Raw genomic sequence first — 22569 nt, forward strand, 5'->3', positions numbered from 1 at the left:
TACTTATTCTCAAAGCTTTTGGGGTGTTTTGTGAGAGGGGTTAGGTTTAATACCTGGCATTTAGACACGTTCAGCTTATAATATGATATTTTAGTATATGAATCGATTACTTGCATTGCTGCCGGTAATGATTCTGTCGGGTTTGTTAACGCTAGAATGATGTCGTCAGCAAATAAACCTATTTTGTGTTCCGTTTTATTCACCTGAATTCCTGATATCATCGAGTGTGATCTAATTTTCTGCGCTAGAGGCTCAATCACCAAAGCGAATATAAGGGGTGATAGCGGACACCCCTGTCTCGTCCCATTAGTAATAGTAAATCTGTCAGACATCATTCCAGAGACAGAAACCGACGCTGATGGGTGAGAATATAGCAGAGTGATTGCTTTAGCAATATTACCCATAAATCCGAATCTGGCCAGAACCTCAAACCGGTATCCCCAATGCACCCGATCGAACGCCTTCTCCGCGTCCAGGGATAGGAGCAGAGAGGGCGTTCGGTCCCCCCCCCCCCCGCCACATGGATGAGGTCAATCATTCGTCTGGTGCCGTCCAATGTCTGTCTAGATTTGATAAATCCAACCTGGTCTCTGTGCACCAGGGAAGGGATCACATCGGAGAGTCTATTTGCTAAGATTTTGGAGTACAGCTTGAGGTCAGTATTTAGAAGGGATATTGGCCTGAAATTACTTGGATGATCGGGCGTTTTTCCTGGCTTGGGGAGGGGGACTATAGTCGCTTGTAACATTTCTTCTCGTATTTTGCCTGTTTCAAATATATTTTGGAAGACTAATAATAGATGTGGGGACAATATTTGGTTGAATAACTTCAAGTATTCATTAGTTATACCATCCGGTCCTGGGGATTTATTATTTTTTGTTGCCTGAATGGTTTGTTGGATTTCTTTTTGGCTTATAGGTTGATTTATTGCCATCAATTTATCCTCTGGGATTTGGGGTAAATATATGCTATTCAGGAAATTATTAATTAGCTCAGCGTTGGGTTGTGGGATAAGGTTACCGGTCTTGAGATTATAGAGTGAGGAGTAATATCTTGCGAAAGTATTCGCAATTTCTTTAGGGTTGTATATTTTGTTCTTTTGATCTTCTTGTATGTGAGCTATTTTTTGCTTTGTTAATCTCGCTTTAATCTGATTGGCAAGTATTTTACTCGCTTTATTCCCCTGCCAATAATATTTCGCTTTATTCCGCCTCAAATTATGCTCATATTTATATTGGAATAGCTGATATAGTTCGTATCTTGCCTTTTGTAGTTTCCTATATACCGTGGGTGATGGGCTATGTTTATGGATGTTTTCCAATGTTGCTATATTTTTATTGAGCTCTTCTATTTGTCGCATTCTCAATTTTTTGTGTTGCACTGCTATCTGTATTAGCCGCCCTCTTATATAGGCCTTGTGGGCGCACCACACTGTGGTCGGGGATATGTCAGGGGTACTATTGATATAAAAATATTCCTGGAGAAGGTCGTTAAGTTGGGATTTAATATTATCTGAGGCTATTAAGAAGTTATTAATTCTCCACGGAAAATAAGTTAAATTATTGTACGTCTCTTTAATTTGGCATGTTACAGGAGCGTGGTCCGACCAGGTTATGTTCCCAATTTTTGCTGATTGTATATTTTGAAGGAGCCATTTATCCACTACTATTAGATCTATTCTTGAATATACTTTGTGTGGGTGGGAGTAATATGTATAATCCCTTTCAGAAGCATGAAGGACCCTCCATGTGTCATACAGTTCTTCTGATATAAGACACTGGGACAACGCATGGGATTGGGACTTTTTCTTTGAGCACCAAGATTTGTCTATGTTGGGGATCGGGACGAGGTTAAAATCTCCACAGATTAGCAGGGATCCTTGTTTTATTTTGGATAATTTAGTTATGAGGTCTTTAATAAAAGTGATTTGACCTGTATTGGGTGCATATATAGATGCAATTGTATACACCTTGTTATTGATACTATATATCAATATTACATATCTGCCTTCATCATCCAGAACGCTATCAACAAGCTGGAACGCTACAGTGTCTTTTATTGCAATCGCTACCCCTCTCTTCTTTTTCGCCGCATATGACACATAGATATGGGGGTAATTTTTATGTTGTAGTCTATGTGTATCGTCACGATTTAAATGAGTTTCTTGGACACATAGTATGTCTGCTTTGAGTGCCTGGGCTTCTTTCCATAATAACGATCTCTTGAAAGGGCTGTTTAGGCCTTTCGCATTAATGCTAGATATTTGAAATACCATCAGTTACAAAAAAGAAAAAAAATTCAATCAGTCACCAGATACAGGATAATAATAAGGGAAACAAAGGGGTTAAAGTAATTAACAACAACCAGAACAAGTACAACTTGTACAACTCAGAGTCCGGTTCTATGTGAACCAACTGGATAGTCGTTCCTATCCAGTATTAAACGGGGGGGAGAGAATAGAAAAAACGAAAGCAATATTCTCATGCCCCTACAACCTGCCAGCCAGGCAAAAAAAATAACAGTGTGGTGTCCCGGCATAGGCACACAGGGGATACATATGGTAACAGAGTACTTGCGTGAGAATCAGGTCCATTCTTTGTTCAGCGTCGGGGGTCTTTTCTTTAGTGGGGAGCTGGTATCTTCATCCACTGATGTCAGGGACCATTCCTGGAGCAGGGTCATGGCCTCTCTGGGAGACGCAAGGACGTGTGAAGTTCCGTTTTTCGTCACGATGAGCTTTACTGGATATCCCCACTTGTAGACAATACTGTTGTCCCGTAGAAACTTGGTTGCGGATGAGAATTCTCGCCTCCTGTTCAGGGTTGTCGCAGACAAGTCGGTGAACACCAGAATGTTCCGGAATCTTTCTGGAAGTTCTTGCTTTGCTGACGCTGACTTGGTCACTGCCTCCTTGAAGTGGTAGAAGTGCAGCCTGGCTATCACGTCTCGCGATGCGGAGCTGGGAGCAGACTTTGGTTTGGGGATCCGATGTGCCCTGTCAATCAGCAGGTCCCTCTGTTCTGCTGACGGCACCAGAATTGTGAAGAAGTCTATTAGAAACTCCTTTAGTGTTTCCGCTGACACACTCTCAGGGATTCCTCTGAAACGTAGGTTATAGGGCCATGATTTCTTCGTCCGCTTCATTATGCGCGTCTACTAGTTGGTTGTGCGCCGTAGTATATTCCTCCAGTTTCCCCTCTATGTGTGAGGTTCTGTCGCCAATCTGCGTTATTTCTTTATGTAGCTCAGTGAAAGCCGTTGTGATATCAGTATGAATGGCTTGCTTCAGGTCTCCCAGCAGGGATCTGAGTGTGGCTACAGTGACAGGGGCGGAATTGGAGTCTGTAATAGGAGAGTCTGAGGAGACGGTCAGGGCTGTGTTTAATGGCTGTAAATCTTCAGGCTCTGAACCTTCAGCATTCCTAGCAGGGGGGAAAAGCAGGGACTGCAGCGTTGGTGAATAGCTCTGTGTGCTCAGGGATCTTGCAGTTTTGCTGGGAGTTTGGGGCTGGTGGAGTGATTCACTGTGCAGCTCTGACCTTTGCTTCACACTGCCATTACTCCTGCTGCCGGCAGCCGCGTGGTGAGAGCTGCGGTCGCCATCTTGGATCCAGCTACCCACCGCTTCAAAGACCTGGACCCTGCTGGGCGCCTGCCCCCTCCTTCTCCCTCGCTTCATTCCTGGAGTGCACCACCGCCTGGCTTATCTTATCTACGGATCTGATCTCCTCAGGTCACCTCACTGTGCTTTGGGCCACTTATGATAGCTGGTGGTTAGGGAGCTCGAGCCTCGCACGTCCGCTCAGCTCCACATCCGGTCACGCCCCCCGATATTTGTATTTTGACGTAACCCCTTCTCATGTACAGACCATGGAATTAATGCTGCTATATAAATAAATAATAATAATAATGATAATAATAAAAAAAAACCTTCACGAGCATCTACACATCATAGGGGAGATCTCCTGACACCTTCTCTCCATCTACCTGATGATCCTGAGGAGCATTGGGATCTTCTTGGTTACAGTCCTCTGGAAGAAGAGGACGAGGACATCTCTCTGGTGTTGTCCTCTTACTGGATAGATCTGGAGGAAACACATACAGGGACTGAATTCATTATTTACATACAGATAATTATAGGCCCTGTGTATTTAGTCCTGTCCTGTCTATTACCTGGTGATGTGAGGGGCTGGGGAACCTCCATTTTGACGTTCTTGTACAGATCTCTGTGTCCTTCTAAATACTCCCACTCCTCCATGGTGAAATAGACAGCGACATCCTGACACCTTATAGGAACCTGACACATACAATGATACTGTCATCCCTCCGATCCCTTCATAGCGTTACTGTATAATGTCCCAGCATTCCCAGCAGTGTCACCTCTCCAGTCAGCAGCTCAATCATCTTGTAGAGGAGTTCTAAGATCTTCTGGTCATTGATGTCCTCATGGATCAGGGGGTGAGGTGGAGGCCCCGTGATTGGGCTCAGGGGTCTTCCCCATCCCTCAGACACAGGGTCCTGACAGCGCTCACTACAGGTCTTCTTCACCACTGTGTAATCCTGGTAATGGAGAGATACATTAATAAATCTCACTACAGACATTTCCAGAGTCCTCACCTCACCAGTTCTGTCCGTTATGGCCATAGATAAGAATGATGTAAAGTGACGTCATCAGAATCTCTCACCTCTCCAGTAAGCCGGAAGAGGATCTCTAGGGTGAGGTGTAATATTTTCTCTGCCATCTTGTTTCTGTCCATATTCATCTTTGATGGGTAAATCAGGAAAATTTTCTTCTGTAGAAGATCTTCACTGAGAGGATCCAATATTGTAGAGACCTGAATGAGAAGATGAGCCGATGAAACATTATAAGAATCCTGTGTAATAATACAATAACTGGAGATAATAAGGGAAACATATGAGGAGATTTATTATTTTACAGTATTTAGTTTTCTTCTTTACATCTACTAATAAAACCTTTATATTTAGGCCACAGACAACAAGCAGTTTCCTCCTCGGCAACTGAATACGTTTCTCATAGACTCATCTTCCATAACGCTAATTCTCTACTCATTTACCGACATTGGAATCGGCATTAATAATACTGCAGGAGATATTCATTACACGTGACAGGAGAAATAACTACCGTATTTTTCGGACTATAAGACGCACCGGACCATAAGGCGCACCCCAAATTTGGGGTGAAAATTGCAGAAAAAAAGATTTTTTTATAAGATGGGGATCCGTCTTATTGTCCGAATTTACAGTATCTTACCTGAGGGCTGGCGGTGGCAGAGCAGGGTCACAGGAGGCATGGTGTCGGCAGAGGTGGGGTGATGCGGTGTGGCGTGCACCTGAGCAGGGTCCCTTCCTGCTTAGGTGGGCGTTGCCACGGCCTGGTGTCAATGGGAGAGTTGCAGCAGTGGTTACCGGCAGAGGTGCTGTGATGAGGAGGTGCTGGGATGAGGAGGTGCTGGGATGAGGAGGCGCAGTGAGAGGGGTCCCTTTCCCTGGTATGGTGATGCAGCAGCCCAGTAAGCAGCAGAGCCGGTTGAATCCTGTGGTCATCGGTGGGGGCGGCCAACTTCCTGAGGCCGCGCGTGTGCAGATGAAGCGCTCTGCTTCACGGGGCTTCAGGAAAATGGCCGCGGGAGGCCACGCGTGCGCAGATGGAGATCGCTGCGGCCATTTTCCTGAAGCTCCGGGAAGCAGAGCGCTCCATCTGTGCACGCGTGGCCTCAGGAAAATGGCTTCCACCACCGATAACAACAGGATTCACCCGGCTCTGCTGCTTACCGGGCTGCTGCATCACCTCACCGGAGAAAGGGACCCCGCTTACTGCGCCTCCTCATCCCCGCACCTCTGCCGCCACGGTAAGCTTGCATTGCGACTATTAGACGCACCCCCCATTTTCCCCCCTTTTTTGGGGGGGAAAAAGTGTGTCTTGTAGTCCGAAAAATACGGTACTTCATGATGAGGACGACATCTTCATCTTCTACTACGGCTCTAGAAACATATTTGTCCAGAGTCCGTCACTGACTCCATCACCACCGGCCGTCTATATGAAGGTTTCCCGTCTTCTCCACACTGTAATCTTCTATCACGTTAGATCAGGGCCGTCATCAGGGCATGACAGGCATTACACCAGTATGGGGCCCGGTGATGAGGAGCATGAGGACGATGATGAGGACATTTTATTCAGGCTGCGCCACTGTGCCGAATCTGCCGACTAATTTATGCCAAGTTCGCCAACAACAACACTGTGGCGGCGTCACCGTAATGTTATGCAGCGCCGCCTAAATGAGCACTGTAGCTTTAAGGCCCGGTGCATCATGGGCCAGTGATGTCACACGCTGCCCTGCTCCACTTCCTCTTTCTGGAGCAGAGCAGCGTGCGGTGTGCTGTGCCACGTGGGTGGCTATGGATGGCGGAGGAGCAGACGGCGGAGGACCAGGAGGAGCAGAGGAAGACGGCAGCGGGGGACCACCGGACGACGAGGGACCGGACGAGGCGACGGGGGACACTGTCAGGACGTGCAGGCTGCTGCAGCAGCTCTGCAAACCGGACGAGCAGGTGGAGGTGGCGGGCCAGCAGGGTAAGTACCGGTCTGTCCGGATTCAAACAGGGCCTGGGGGTGGGGGGCTTTGTTTGCTGGCTGCACGCACCTGCACGGATTCAAACAGGGCCCGGTGGGGGGGTTTGTACCGTTTGTTTGCTGCCTGCACAGATTTCAACAGGGCCCAGGGGTGGGGGGCTTTGTGTGCTGGCTGCACGCACCTGCACGGATTCAAACAGGACCCGGTGGGGGGGTTTGTACCATTTGTTTGCTGCCTGCATGGATTTCAACAGGGCCCAGGGGTGGGGGGCTTTGTTTGCTGGCTGCACGCACCTGCACGGATTCAAACAGGACCCGGTGGGGGGGTTTGTACCATTTGTTTGCTGCCTGCATGGATTTCAACAGGGCCCAGGGGTGGGGGGCTTTGTTTGCTGGCTGCACGCACCTGCACGGATTCAAACAGGACCCGGTGGGGGGGTTTGTACCATTTGTTTGCTGCCTGCATGGATTTCAACAGGGCCCAGGGGTGGGGGGCTTTGTTTGCTGGCTGCACGCACCTGCACGGATTCAAACAGGGCCCGGGGGTGGAGAGGTTTGCTGCACGGATTCAAACGGGTGGGGGGGGGGGGCTGCTGCACATTCCAACAAGGCACAGGTGGTCCATCTGCATTGCATGGGGGGGGCACATTCCAACAAGGCCCAGGTGGTACATATAAAGTATCCTTGCGTCCGTAACGACCCGACCTATACAATTGTTCCACTTAAAAAAATGCTTAATCATCATACTGTGAGTCTGTGATAACAATGGAATAACAAGCGATCCAAAAGACGTATATAATTAAACATGGTACTGCTGAAAACGTCATCTTGTGCCGCCAAAAACAAGCCCCCATACAGCTCCATCACTGGAAAAATAAAACAGTTTTAGTCCTCAGAATAAAGCGATGCAAAAATAATTATTTTTTCTATAAAATAGTTTTAATTGTATAAAAGCGCCAAAACATAAAAATATATTATATAAATGAGATATCGCTGTAATCGTACTGACCCAAAGAATACAACTGGTTTATCAATTTTACCAGACGTGGAACAGTCTAAACGCCACACCCAAAAGAAATTCATGAATAGCTGGTTTTTGTTCATTCTGCCTCCCAAAAATTGGAATAAAAAGCGATCAAAAAATGTCATGTGCCCGAAAATGGTACCAATAAAAACGTCGACTTGCCCCGCAAAAAAAAAAAACCTCACATGACTCCGTGGACCAAAATATGGAAAAATTACAGCTCTCAAAATGTGGAGACGCAAAAACTATTTTTTTGCAATACAAAGTGAGCTTTTAGCATGTGACAGCTGACAAACATTAAAACCCACTAAAAATAGTAAATCAAACCCCCCCTTTATCACCCACTTAATTAGGGATAAATAATAAAATAAGAAAAATGTATTTATTTCCACCTTCCCATTATGATAAGAGTTGGGGCTATAGTTGGTGTTGGGGCTATGGTTAGGGGTGTGTTGGGGTTAGGGTTGGAGTTAGAATTGGGGGTTTCCACTGTTTAGGAACATCAGGGGCTCTCCAAACACGACATGGCGTCCGATCTCAATTCCAGCCAATTCTGCGTTGAAAAAGTCAAACGGCGCTCCTTCCCTTCCAAGCTCTGCTATGCACCCAAACAGGGGTTTACTCCGGCATATGGGGTGTCAGCGTACTCAGGACAAATGGCACAAAAACTTTTCTGGTCAAATTTCTTTTGTTAGCCTTGGTTAAATAAAAAAATTGGGGCAAAAATCATTTGTTTGAAAAAATACGATTTTTTATCTTCATGGCTCTACATTATAAACTTCTGTCAAGCAATTGTGGGGTTCAAAGTGCTCACCACACATCTAGATAAGTTCCTTAGGGGGTCTACTTTCCTGTAGCTATTACTGACCGTGGGAACAATGCCTAAAGAGTTTTGGAATTAGTACTGCTATAAAAGTCAGTAAAATAAATAAATGGGGGGTGATCACTCCTTTACTCTTGACTCCTTTTTAATATATATATATATATATATACACACATTATGTATATATATATATATATATATATATATATATATATAACACAGTGCAGGGAAGGTGACGGCGGGGGACAGACACCGGAATGTAAGTATGTTCTGTTTGATTTTTTTTAACTTTTACAATTGTAACCAGGGTAAACATCAGGTTACTAAGCGCGGCCCTGCGCTTAGTAACCCGATATTTACCCTGGTTACCAGTGAAGACATCGCTGGATCGGTGTCACACACGCCGATTCAGCAATGTCTGCCGGAGATCCAGCAACAAAATGAAGTTCTGGCCTTCTAGCTCCGACCAACGATGTCACAGCAGGATCCTGATCGCTGCTGCGTGTCAAACACAACGATATCGCTATCCAGGACGCTGCAACATCACGGATCGCTATCGTTATCGTTACAAAGTTGCTCAGTGTGAAGGTACCCTTAATAACAAGTCCATGTATTCGTTTGTCCACCATATCAGTACGTGATTGCATGATACAGTCATACCTTCCCCCTTATCTTCCTCCTCCCCAACAGCAATGTGTAAGCTACTGGATGATCCTGACCTGCTGCAAAACCAAATGCCCAATTTATATAATCAGGCAGCAGCTCAGGATAATCCAGTAACTTATAAGTTTTGGTTGTGGTTTGGAAGGGGGGTGGGAAATTATTGTTGCATGATCAAGAAACATCTTTATTATTATTATGGCAGTTTAATTTTTGAAATGGGGCTATCGGTCTGTGCTCGCACAGCAGCGTATGGACTGGGCACCGATCTCCTGACACTAATGTGTGATTGGTGAGGATGACGTGGTGCAGAAGTAGAGTGTTTCAAAGAAAGGGCGGAGGGACTGTGGAAAGTTCCCGAGGTGGAGGCGGAACTGGGGCGGAGCCTGGGCGGAGTCTGAAGGGGGCCCGAAAATTTTGTCAGTATGGGGCCCCGAAATTCCTAGTAGCAGCCCTGCGTTAGATCTCATGTCTGATTCACACACAGAAGTTTGAGGCTTTTAGAAAAGCTTTTTTGTTTCCACTATCAACGCGGACAGAAATGATCTGATCCCAAAGTCTCCATGTACAGAGATTTATGGGTTTATTTCTGGCCTTAGGCTTTCCAATATTACAGGAAAAACACCAGAAAAAGCAGAAACATATTAAAATGTTTCTAAAGAAAATTGGTTCCAACAAGAAAAAAAACATGGAAAAAGCAGAAGACACATTTTATAATTTTTAACATGTTAAACATTTATTAAAAAGAAATTAATCTCTTTGTGCACGCAACATAGATGTGCACCGCTGGGACGGCACAGATGAGGCTTCAACAAAAACCCTGGCAGTTTAACCACTTGCTGCTGTGAAAAGCAAACAGGTGTGATGAGTTTGGCTGAATGCCCCTCTGCCCCCAAGTACTCGATAGTATGGGGCGGCCTAGTTATTACGATACTTACATGCCTAATAATGGTGTCTGGGCTGCAATGTATGAAGGTCTATTAGGCCGGGCCAGAGGCAGAGTCCAATAAGTTACCTTTTAACGCCCCATACACATTAGACATGTGTATTAGTTACATGAAAGCACTGATTTCGGGGGTTTGGCAGACCATATAATGTATTTGGGGGCCTCCCGACAGATGATGCCAGGGCAGAGAAGGATCTGGCATCCTGAATTTCAGAGGATAATCCGTTTGTTCTTCCTGTAGATAATCCTCCGCTAGAGGATTCTGGGGGCGACTCTCTCATACAGACCACAGGAAAGCTGGAATATTTGTGTGTATGGGGGAGTCGGGAGAGATGGCCGTCTGCCAAATGACCGTTCAGCCAACTCTTATCTCATGTGTATGGGGCCGTTAGTATTACACTGACAGTGATGATACACGGCACTACAGTAGTACAGGGCATCACCGGAGCCATCAGAGGCTTGTATGTTGTATGATCGCATTGATCAGAGGGGTTAACAAAGGTTTAATCCCTTAGTGACGGAGCCAAATTTTTGAAATCTGACCAGTGTCACTTTATGTGGTAATAACTCTGCAACGCTTCCACAAATCCCAGTGATTTTGAGAATGTTTTTTCGTGACACATTATACTTTATGATAATGGTAAATTTAGGTCAATACATTTTGTTTTTTATTTATAAAAAATATCAAAAATTTGAGAAAAATGTTAAAAAATTAGCAATTTTCAAGCTTTGAATGATTATCTCATGTCTGATTCACACACAGAAGTTTGAGGCTTTTAGAAAAGCTTTTTTGTTTCCACTATCAACGCGGACAGAAATGATCTGATCCCAAAGTCTCCATGTACAGAGATTTATGGGTTTATTTCTGGCCTTAGGCTTTCCAATATTACAGGAAAAACACCAGAAAAAGCAGAAACATATTAAAATGTTTCTAAAGAAAATTGGTTCCAACAAGAAAAAAAACATGGAAAAAGCAGAAGACACATTTTATAATTTTTAACATGTTAAACATTTATTAAAAAGAAATTAATCTCTTTGTGCACGCAACACGCAAAAATATCAAAAATTTGAGAAAAATGTTAAAAAATTAGCAATTTTCAAGCTTTGAATGATTATCCCTTTAATCCAGATAGTCATACCACAGCAAATCATTAATAAATAACATTCCCCACATGTCGGCTTTACGTCAGCACCATTTGTAAAATGATATTTTATTTTTTTTAGCCTTTTAGGAGGTTTAATATTGTAGAAGCAATTTTTTTATTTTTTTCAAGGAAATTTACTAAATTTATTTTTTAGGGACTTATCCATGTTTGAAGTGACTTTAGGGGTCTCAGATATTGGAAAACCCCCAAACGTGATACCATTTTCAAAACGGCACCCCCTGACATATCAAAAACTGCTGTCAGGTAGTCTATTAACCCTTCAGGTGCTTTACAGGAATTAATGCAAAGTGGTATGACAGAAATGAAAATGTGTATTTTTACCACCTAAATGCCTCTAACGTCTGAACAGGTTACAACAGCCGTCAGACTCTAAGGCCGCTATTTGGTCATGAATTGCCATGGCAAACATCAGGACCACAAAATCAAGATCTGAGGGCACCAATTTGGTTAAATAGGAAGCCCCCACACTCTGTTAACTATTTATAATGATGTAGTCACTATTGACAGCAGCATCTAAGGGGTTAAACAGATTTGGACGGTGCAAACACTGATCGTGGCTGATGCAGAAAATTGTCAGCTATAGTGGACAGCCCACAGTTGCTGGATTGTCACCTGTATGGGGAGGCTATTCTCTTATATCTCAGGTCAGGTAAAAGGCGTATTGGCTGTCATTAAGGGGTTAAACGTGAAAAACATCATAGTTTCAGCAGCAAGAAATATCCATCACTATATGGAAAGCAGAGTCACTGCACAATGTTAGTTAAGGCTCGTCCATAACTACTTTATTATACTCTATTATCCTGTACACAGTGGATGAGACAGAAATCACAGGTCCGACAGCAACAGCTGGAATTGGGCCCTCCAACGTAAAGAAAGAAAAAAAAATCTGTCTATCTACATAAAGCTGAGTGAGTGTGTGTGTGTGTGTGTGTGTGTGTGTGTGTGTGTCAAGCCACGCCCATTCCACATAGCAACCAATCACTAACCATCTTCCATTTTACCAGAGCTGTTTAAAAGAAGCTGAGCTGTGATTGGTTGCTATGAGAAGCAGTTTTCCCACTCCACAACACCTCAGCAGACACTGACCGGGTGGGAGAAATCCAGCATCCCTGGGAACATAAGCTCCAGCCATTGTCTGCCCCCCAGAAAGGAGCAGAGAGCACATGACAGAAATGACAGAATAGCGATCTATTGTTACCAGCATAGAAAATCGCATCATCAGCGGCCGCACACAGAGCCGCACTGCCAGGTTACATAACAGCACATCTCCAGGAACTCCCTGCTCAGCGCCACCCAGCCCGGGACTATGGGATGGAGGATGTATGATGGGTATATGGGCACGGGACTATGGGATGGAGGATGTGTGATGGGTATATGGGCACTGGACTATGGGATGGAGGATGTGTGATGGGTATATGGGCACTGTGCTATGGGATGGAGGATGTGTGATGGGTATATGGGCACGGGACTATGGGATGGAGGATGTGTGATGGGTATATGGGCACTGGACTATGGGATGGAGGATGTGTGATGGGTATAAGGGCACAGGACTATGGGATGGAGGATGTGTGATGGGTATATGGGCACTGTGCTATGGGATGGAGGATGTGTGATGGGTATATGGGCACGGGACTATGGGATGGAGGATGTGTGATGGGTATATGGGCACTGGACTATGGGATGGAGGATGTGTGATGGGTATAAGGGCACAGGACTATGGGATGGAGGATGTGTGATGGGTATATGGGCACTGGACTATGGAATGATGTGTATGATGGGCATATGGGCACGGTTCTATGGGATGGAGGATATGTATGATGGGTATATGGACACAGGACAATGGGATGGAGGATATGTACGATGGGTATATGAACACGGGACTATGGGATGGAGGATATGTATGATGGTATATGGGCACTGGACTATGGGATGGAGGATATGTATGATGGGTATATGGGCACTGGACTATGGGATAGAGGAAGTGTGATGGGTATATGGGTATGTGACTATGGGATGGAGGATGTTTGATGGGTATATGGGCACTGGGCTATGGGATGGAGGATATGTATGATGGGTATATGGGCACTGGACTATGGGATGGAGGATATGTATGATTGGTATATGGGCACGGGACTATGGGATGATGTGTATAATGTGTATATGGGCACTGGACTATGGAATGGAGGATGTGTGATGGGTATATGGGCACTGGACTATGGAATGATGTGTATGATGGGCATATGGGCACGGTTCTATGGGATGGAGGATATGTATGATGGGTATATGAACACGGGACTATGGGATGGAGGATATGTATGATGGTATATGGACACAGGACTATGGGATGGAGTATATGTATGATGGGTATATGGGCACGGGACTATGGGATGGAGGATGTGAGATGGTATATGGGCACTGGACTATGGGATGGAGGATATGTATGATGGGTATATGGGCACTGGACTATGGGATGGAGGATATGTATGATGGGTATATGGGCACTGGACTATGGGATAGAGGAAGTGTGATGGGTATATGGGTATGTGACTATGGGATGGAGGATGTTTGATGGGTATATGGGCACTGGGCTATGGGATGGAGGATATGTATGATGGGTATATGGGCACTGGACTATGGGATGGAGGATATGTACGATGGGTATATGAGCACGAGACTATGGGATGGAGGATGTGTGATGGTATATGGGCACTGGACTATGGGATGGAGGATATGTATGATGGATATATGGACACAGGACTATGGGATGGAGGATATGTACGATGGGTATATGGGCACGGGACTATGGGATGGAGGATGTTTGATGGGTATATGGGCACTGGGCTATGGGATGGAGGATATGTATGATGGGTATATGGGCACTGGACTATGGGATGATGTGTATAATGTGTATATGGGCACTGGACTATGGGATGGAGGATATGTATGATGGGTATATGGGCACTGGACTATGGGATAGAGGAAGTGTGATGGGTATATGGGTATGTGACTATGGGATGGAGGATGTTTGATGGGTATATGGGCACTGGACTATGGGATGCAGGATGTGTGATGATCTCCCGCTTCGTCTACTGCAACATCCTTTTCTGTGGCCTCCCTGCTAACACCCTGGCTCCCATTCCCTCAGTGTCTCCAGTTCAAATTACTAATACTGACCTACAAGGCCATCTGTAACCTGTCTCCTCCATACATCTCTGAACTAATCTCCTGATATCTTCCTTCACGTAATCTCCGGTCCTCCCAAGACCTCCTTCTCTGGTCCACACTTATTCGCTCCTCACCCAGCGGCCTCCAAGACTTCTCCTGAATATCCCCCATCCTCTGGAATTCGTTGCCCCATCACGTCCGACTATCAACCACATTCGGATCCTTCAGACAGAACCTGAAAACCCACCTCTTTAGGAAAGCTTACAGCCTACACTGACCCCGCTGCCTCCTCACCACTACCGGAGCTACCACCTCACCAACACCGAAGCTGCTGCAACCCCCCCAACCTACTGTCTCCTTCCCCACCATCCTGTAGAACATAAACCCGCAAGGGCAGGGTCCTCGCCCCTCTGTATCAGTCTGTGATTGTTAGTTTACTGTAAGTGATATCTGTAATTTGTATGTAACCCCTTCTCATGTACAGACCATGGAATCAATGGTGCTATATAAATAAATAATAATAATAGTATATGGGCACTGAACTATGGGATGAAGGATAATCACTATAATTTGTTGTAACTAACCACAGTTAGTTACAATGCCCGGGCAATGCCGGTGAGGGATACCAAAAATAGACTTTCCTTTACCATCATATCTTTGCTTACCTTCAGAACTGATGTCTCCCTCCTGACACACAACACCATATCAATTCAGGAGGACTGCAATCATATAGACCAAAGGTCGTCACGAAGGCGGTGAAACGTGCGTCAAGGCCCTCGCGTGTCTCATCATTGCTCCAGCACAGGGTGATCATCATGTCTCAAGGTAAATTACTCTATTTAAAATCTACTTCCCCGATACCATGGACAGACTGGTTCAACAACTGCATTTGGTCATGATAGGGAGTAATTAGGAGCCATAAGGTGCAGATTATATTCATACTGCAAATAGATCCCTTATCGTAACGCATAACTACTCTAGGTATAACTAATGTGTTAACCCCTAATCTGACCTACTAACTAGTTCCATACGGTGCAGCAAATCTAATTATCACTCCATACCACTCTGTGCAATAGTGCCGATTGAGACACGATTGTTTTTCTCTACCCTAAGTGTCACACTTACCAACTTTTTATGGTAACAATTATTTTTAGCTGCTTCTCATATACAGTGGGGCAAAAAAGTATTTAGTCAGTCAGCAATAGTGCAAGTTCCACCACTTAAAAAGATGAGAGGTGTCTGTAATTTACATCATAGGTAGACCTCAACTATGGGAGACAAACTGAGAAAAAAAAATCCAGAAAATCACATTGTCTGTTTTTTTAACATTTTATTTGCATATTATGGTGGAAAATAAGTATTTGGTCAGAAACAAAATTTCATCTCAATACTTTGTAATATATCCTTTGTTGGCAATGACAGAGGTCAAACGTTTTCTGTAAGTCTTCACAAGGTTGCCACACAATGTTGTTGGTATGTTGGCCCATTCCTCCATGCAGATCTCCTCTAGAGCAGTGATGTTTTTGGCTTTTCGCTTGGCAACACGGACTTTCAACTCCCTCCAAAGGTTTTCTATAGGGTTGAGATCTGGAGACTGGCTAGGCCACTCCAGGACCTTGAAATGCTTCTTACGAAGCCACTCCTTCGTTGCCCTGGCGGTGTGCTTTGGATCATTGTCATGTTGAAAGACCCAGCCACGTTTCATCTTCAATGCCCTTGCTGATGGAAGGAGGTTTGCACTCAAAATCTCACGATACATGGCCCCATTCATTCTTTCATGTACCCGGATCAGTCGTCCTGGCCCCTTTTTAAGAGAAACAGCCCCAAAGCATGATGTTTCCACCACCATGCTTTACAGTAGGTATGGTGTTTGATGGATGCAACTCAGTATTCTTTTTCCTCCAAACACGACAAGTTGTGTTTCTACCAAACAGTTCCAGTTTGGTTTCATCAGACCATAGGACATTCTCCCAAAACTCCTCTGGATCATCCAAATGCTCTCTAGCAAACTTCAGACGGGCCCGGACATGTACTGGCTTAAGCAGTGGGACACGTCTGGCACTGCAGGATCTGAGTCCATGGTGGCGTAGTGTGTTACTTATGGTAGGCCTTGTTACATTGGTCCCAGCTCTCTGCAGCTCATTCACTAGGTCCCCCCGCGTGGTTCTGGGATTTTTGCTCACCGTTCTTGTGATCATTCTGACCCCACGGGGTGGGATTTTGCGTGGAGCCCCAGATCGAGGGAGATTATCAGTGGTCTTGTATGTCTTCCATTTTCTAATTATTGCTCCCACTGTTGATTTCTTCACTCCAAGCTGGTTGGCTATTGCAGATTCAGTCTTCCCAGCCTGGTGCAGGGCTACAATTTTGTTTCTGGTGTCCTTTGACAGCTCTTTGGTCTTCACCATAGTGGAGTTTGGAGTCAGACTGTTTGAGGGTGTGCACAGGTGTCTTTTTATACTGATAACAAGTTTAAACAGGTGCCATTACTACAGGTAATGAGTGGAGGAAAGAGGAGACTCTTAAAGAAGAAGTTACAGGTCTGTGAGAGCCAGAAATCTTGATTGTTTGTTTCTGACCAAATACTTATTTTCCACCATAATATGCAAAAAAAATGATAAAAAAACAGACAATGTGATTTTCTGGATTTTTTTTTCTCAGTTTGTCTCCCATAGTTGAGGTCTACCTATGATGTAAATTACAGACGCCTCTCATCTTTTTAAGTGGTGGAACTTGCACTATTGCTGACTGACTAAATACTTTTTTGCCCCACTGTATGAACGCCCTTTGTAATATGTTAACATGTATAATAAAATGTATATCTTTTCACTAAGAAACCCCCTAACTCTTTATTGAGATCTCTAGTTGAAATGCTGACTTTAGATAAGGTGTAATGATATAGTAAGATGTTTTTTCACTAAAGAGATCTAAGTTTTTGCTTTTTTGGTGCAATGTGTTAGGCTTATGGGGTTAGGTTCCGCTTGGCCACGGTAACCCTTTTGTAGGTTGTCTCTTGCCTTGTCCATGTATGGTTTGGTCCAGTAGCCTATTTATCATCAGATTTATCCTGGTTCATCGACATCTGACGTGGAACTCGTTAATCCAGGCGACGTCCGAGCTGGCATTACTCTATCTGTTTTGTTCGTGACACTCATGTTTATTGAGGTAGGCACCATAGTGCTATGGACCACTACTGGTATATTATGTCCAACAGGGCAGAACCAGGATTTGAACCCCAGTCTCCCACATTGGTGGCTGTGATTTTACTAAATGCGGCACATGTATTGCCGGCTTTTCTATTATGTCTTTTACCGAATGGTACCGACTTTTTCCGATCTTAAGAAAAATGCTCGTGGTGCCGATCATGAATCCGAATGTACCATATTTGTGCCGAATTTATGTTTGCTGTTCGTTTTCCGAACATATTCGCTCATCTCTAATTATCGCCACCACAACCTGCTACACAAAATAAAAAATCCCACTCAGTATGGAGGCATTTACAAAGTCAACCACAACCCCAGTATAATGGCCCCTACCAGCCACACATTCAGCATGAGAGTCACAACAGCTCTTTTCTTAATATGATGCCCCCCATAATTCCTGATATTTGAAAAAAAAAAAAACACACACACTACTCATCCAACCCGGTTCCTACTACAGATCCTCTCTTCCTTTGGGGTCAAAGACCTTGCCCTATTTTGGATCTCCTCATCCCTTACCAACCGCACATTTAGCGTTTCCTACTCCCATACTACCTCTTCATCTCGTCCCCCTCTGTGTTGGTGTCCCTCAAGGCTCTGTCCTAGGGCCCTTACTCTTCTCAATCTATACACTCGGCCTGGGACAACTCAAATTCCCATAGCTTCCAGTACCACCTTTATGCTGATGACACTCAGATCTACCTCTCTGGCCCAGATGTCACCTCTCTGCTCTCCAGAATCCCAAGGTGTCTATCAGCCATATCCTCTTCCTTCTCCTCTCGCTTCCTCAAGCTCAATGTGGACAAATCTGAACTAATTATCTTTCCTCCATCACACATATCTTCTCTTTCTGATCTATCTATCAAAATATACATGAAATCACACTTTCCCCTGTCCCCAAAATCCGCTGCCTCGGAGTAACCCTTGACTCTGCCCTGTCCTTCAAACTGCACATCCAAGCTCTCGCCACCTCCAGCTCAAAATATTTCCAGAATCCGTCCTTTCCTCAACCCTCACTTTACCAAAACGCTTGTGCATGCCCTAATCATCTCCCGCCTCGACTACTGCAACATACTCCTCTGTGGCCTACCTTCTAACACTCTCGCACCCCTCCAGTCCGTCCTTAACTCTGCTGCCCGACTAATCTCTCTCCTCGCTACACTCCTGCTTCCCCTCTTTGCAAATCCCTTCACTGGCTCCCAATTTACCAGCGTATCCAGTTTAAACTACTAACACTGACTTACAAAGCCATCCATAACCTTTCTCCTCCGTATATTTCCAAACTAATCTCTCAATATCTTCCCTCACGTAATCTCCGGTCCTCCCAAGACCTCCTTCTCTCTTCCACGCTTATTCGCTCCACACCCGCTCGCCTCCAAGACTTCTCCCGAATATCCCCCATCCTCTGGAATTCTGTGCCCCAACATGGCCGGTTATCCACCACATTTGGATCCTTCAAAAGAAACCTGAAAACCCATCTCTTCAAAGAAGCTTACAACCTGCAATGACCGCACAGCCACCTCAACACCATCGGAGCTACCGCAACCCCCGACCTACTGTCTCCTTCCCCATAAGCCTGTAGAATGTAAGCCTGCAAGGGTAGGGTCCTCTCCCCTCTGTACCAGTTTGTGATTGTTAGTTTGTTTACTGTAAGTGATATTTGTTTTTTGACGTAACCCCTTCTCATGTACAGACCATGGAATTAATGCTGCTATATAAATAAATAATAATAATAATAATAAAAGACCTTCACCAGCATCTACACATCATAGGGGAGATCTCATGACACCTTCTCTCCATCTACCTGATGATCCTGAGGAGCACTGGGATCTTCTTGGTTACAGTCCTCTGGAAGAAGAGGACGGGGACATCTCTCTGGTGTTGTCCTCTTACTGGATAGATCTGGAGGAAACACATACAGGGACTGAATTCATTCTTTACATACAGATAACTGTATGTACTTAGTCCTGTCTATTACCTGGTGATGTGAGGGGCTGGGGAACCTCCATTTTGACGTTCTTGTACAGATCTCTGTGTCCTTCTAAATACTCCCACTCCTCCATGGTGAAATAGACAGCGACATCCTGACACCTTATAGGAACCTGACACATACAATGATACCGTCATCCCCCCGATCCCTTCATAGTGTTACTGTATAATGTCCCAGCATTCCCAGCAGTGTCACCTCTCCAGTCAGCAGCTCAATCATCTTGTAGATGAGTTCTATGATCTTCTGGTCATTGATGTCCTCATGGATCAGGGGGTGACGTGGAGGCCCCGTGATTGGGCTCAGGTGTCTTCCCCATCCTTCAAACACAGGGTCCTGACAGCGATCACTAGAGGTCTTCTTCACCACTGTGTAATCCTGGTAATGGAGAGACACATTAATAAATCTCACTACAGACCTTTCCAGAGTCCTCACCTCTCCAGTTCTGTCCATCTGTTATTCCCATAGATAAGAATGATGTAATGTGACGTCATCAGAGTTTCTCACCTCTCCGGTAAGCCGGAAGAGGATCTCTAGGGTGAGGTGTAATATCCTCTCCGCCATCTTGTCTCTGTCCATATTCATCTTAGATGGGTAAATCAGGAAAATTCTCTTATATAGAAGATCTTCACTGAGAGGATCCGATATTGTAGAGACCTGAATGAGAAGAAGATGAGCCGATGTAACATCATAAGAATCCTGTAATAATACAATTACTGAAGATAAGGGAAACATATGAGATATATTATTTTACAGTATTTAGTTTCCTTCTTTACATCCACTAATAAAACCTATATATTTAGGCCACAGACAACAAGCAGTTTCTTCCTCGGAGTCGGCAGCTGAATATGTTTCTCATAGACTCATCTTCCATAACGCTAATTCTCGTCTCATTTACCGACACTGGAATCGGCATTAGCAATACTGCAGGAGATATTCATTACACGGGACAGGAGAAATAACTACTTCATGATGAGGACGACATCTTCATCTTCTACTACGGCTCTAGAAACAGATTTGTCCAGAGTCGGTCACTGACTCCATCACCACCGGCCGTCTATATGAAGGTTTCCCGTCTTCCCCGCACTGGAATCTTCTATCACGTTAGATCTCAGGTCTGATTCACACACAGAAGTTTGAGGCTTTTAGAAAAGATTTTTTGTTTCCACAATCAACGCGGACAGAAATGATCTAATCCCAAAGTCTCCATGTACAGTGATTTATGTGGTTTATTTCTGGCCTTAGGCTTTCCAATATTACAGGAAAAACACCAGAAAAAGCAGAAACATATTAAAATGTTTCTAAAGAAAATGGGTTCCAACAATTCTTGTAACAAGAAAAAAATCATGGAAAAAGCAGAAGACACATTTTATAATTTTTAACATGTTAAACATTTATTAAAAAGAAATTAATCTTTTTGTGCACCAGAACATAGATGTACACCGCAGGACGGCACAGATGAGGCTTCAACAAAAACCCTGGCAGTTTATCCACTTTCTGCTGTGAAAAGCAAACATGGCACCTAAGAAGGTGTGACAGAGTCTGGCTGAATGCCCCCCCCCCGCCCCCAAGTACTCGATAGTATGGGGCGGCCTAGTTATTACGATACTTACATGCCTAATAATGGTGTCTGGGCCTGCAATGTATGAAGGTCTATTAGGTCGGGCCAGAGGCAGCGTCCAATAAGTTACCTTTTAATGCCCCCAAACACAATAGACTAAAGTTACATGAAATTACTGATTTCGGGGGGTTTGAGCAACTATATAATGTATTTGGGGGCCTCCCGACAGACGATGTCAGGGAAGAGAAGGATCTAACATCCTGAATTTCAGAGGATAATCCGTTTGTTCTTCCTGTAGATAATCCTCCGCTAGAGGAGTCTGGAGGTGACTCTCTCATACAGACCACAGGAAAGCTGGAATATTTGTGTGTATGGGGGAGTCGGGAGAGATGGCCGTCTGCCAAATGACCATATGGTATGGGGCTATGTGCACACGTTTTTTCGTGTTTTTTTCACGGTAAAAACGCTATAAAAACTCATTAAAAATGCATACATTATGCATCCTATCATTTAGAATGCATTCTGCATATTTTGTGCACATGATGCGTTTTTTTCCGCGAAAAAAACGCATTGCGGTAAAAAAAGCAGCATGTTCATTAATTTTGCGGATTTTCTGTGTTTTTCCCGCTATTCTATGCATTTGGGAAAAAACGCACCAAAAATGCATGAAAAAATGCGAAAAAAAACGCATGCGGATTTCAGGCAGAAATGTCCGGTTTTTGTCAGGAAAATTTCTGCAAGAAATCCTGACGTGTGCACATTCCCTTCCAAAGAAAGACAGTCAGTGATGATACACAGCACCACAGCAGTACAGGGCATCACCGGAGCCATCAGAGGCTTGTATGTTGTATGATCACATTGATCAGAGGGGTTTAAGAAAAGTTTAAACGTGAAAAAAAAAACTCATAGTTTCAGCAGCAAGAAATATCCATCACCATGTGGAAAGCAGAGTAACATAGTAACATAGTTAGTAAGGCCGAAAAAAGACATTTGTCCATCCAGTTCAGCCTATATTCCATCATAATAAATCCCCAGATCTACGTCCTTCTACAGAACCTAATAATTGTATGATACAATATTGTTCTGCTCCAGGAAGACATCCAGGCCTCTCTTGAACCCCTCGACTGAGTTCGCCATCACCACCTCCTCAGGCAAGCAATTCCAGATTCTCACTGCCCTAACAGTAAAGAATCCTCTTCTATGTTGGTGGAAAAACCTTCTCTCCTCCAGACGCAAAGAATGCCCCCTTGTGCCCGTCACCTTCCTTGGTATAAACAGATCCTCAGCGAGATATTTGTATTGTCCCCTTATATACTTATACATGGTTATTAGATCGCCCCTCAGTCGTCTTTTTTCTAGACTAAATAATCCTAATTTCGCTAATCTATCTGGGTATTGTAGTTCTCCCATCCCCTTTATTAATTTTGTTGCCCTCCTTTGTACTC

The 22569-nt window shown here is 44.5% G+C and overlaps 1 protein-coding gene across 4 annotated transcripts in view; it reads right to left on the bottom strand.

Annotated features, from left to right (window-relative positions):
- LOC138663472 (oocyte zinc finger protein XlCOF6-like) overlaps window positions 1-22569 on the bottom strand; it is an 82592-nt gene that overhangs the window by 31843 nt on the left and 28180 nt on the right. For 2 of the 4 annotated variants that reach the window (XM_069749692.1, XM_069749693.1), the window contains 8 exons: window positions 20071-20220; window positions 19762-19941; window positions 19555-19678; window positions 19381-19478; window positions 4686-4835; window positions 4381-4560; window positions 4174-4297; window positions 3988-4085 (listed from right to left, as the gene is read on the bottom strand). In XM_069749692.1, the coding sequence (XP_069605793.1) occupies window positions 3988-4085; window positions 4174-4297; window positions 4381-4560; window positions 4686-4835; window positions 19381-19478; window positions 19555-19678; window positions 19762-19941; window positions 20071-20220 (1104 nt within the window). The remainder of the gene's footprint in view (window positions 1-3987; window positions 4086-4173; window positions 4298-4380; window positions 4561-4685; window positions 4836-19380; window positions 19479-19554; window positions 19679-19761; window positions 19942-20070; window positions 20221-22569) is intronic. The other 2 variants (XM_069749695.1, XM_069749694.1) reach the window with 1 other exon arrangement.

This window comes from Ranitomeya imitator, chromosome 2 (genome assembly GCF_032444005.1).
Source record: "Ranitomeya imitator isolate aRanImi1 chromosome 2, aRanImi1.pri, whole genome shotgun sequence".
Classification (NCBI taxonomy): domain Eukaryota; kingdom Metazoa; phylum Chordata; class Amphibia; order Anura; family Dendrobatidae; genus Ranitomeya; species Ranitomeya imitator.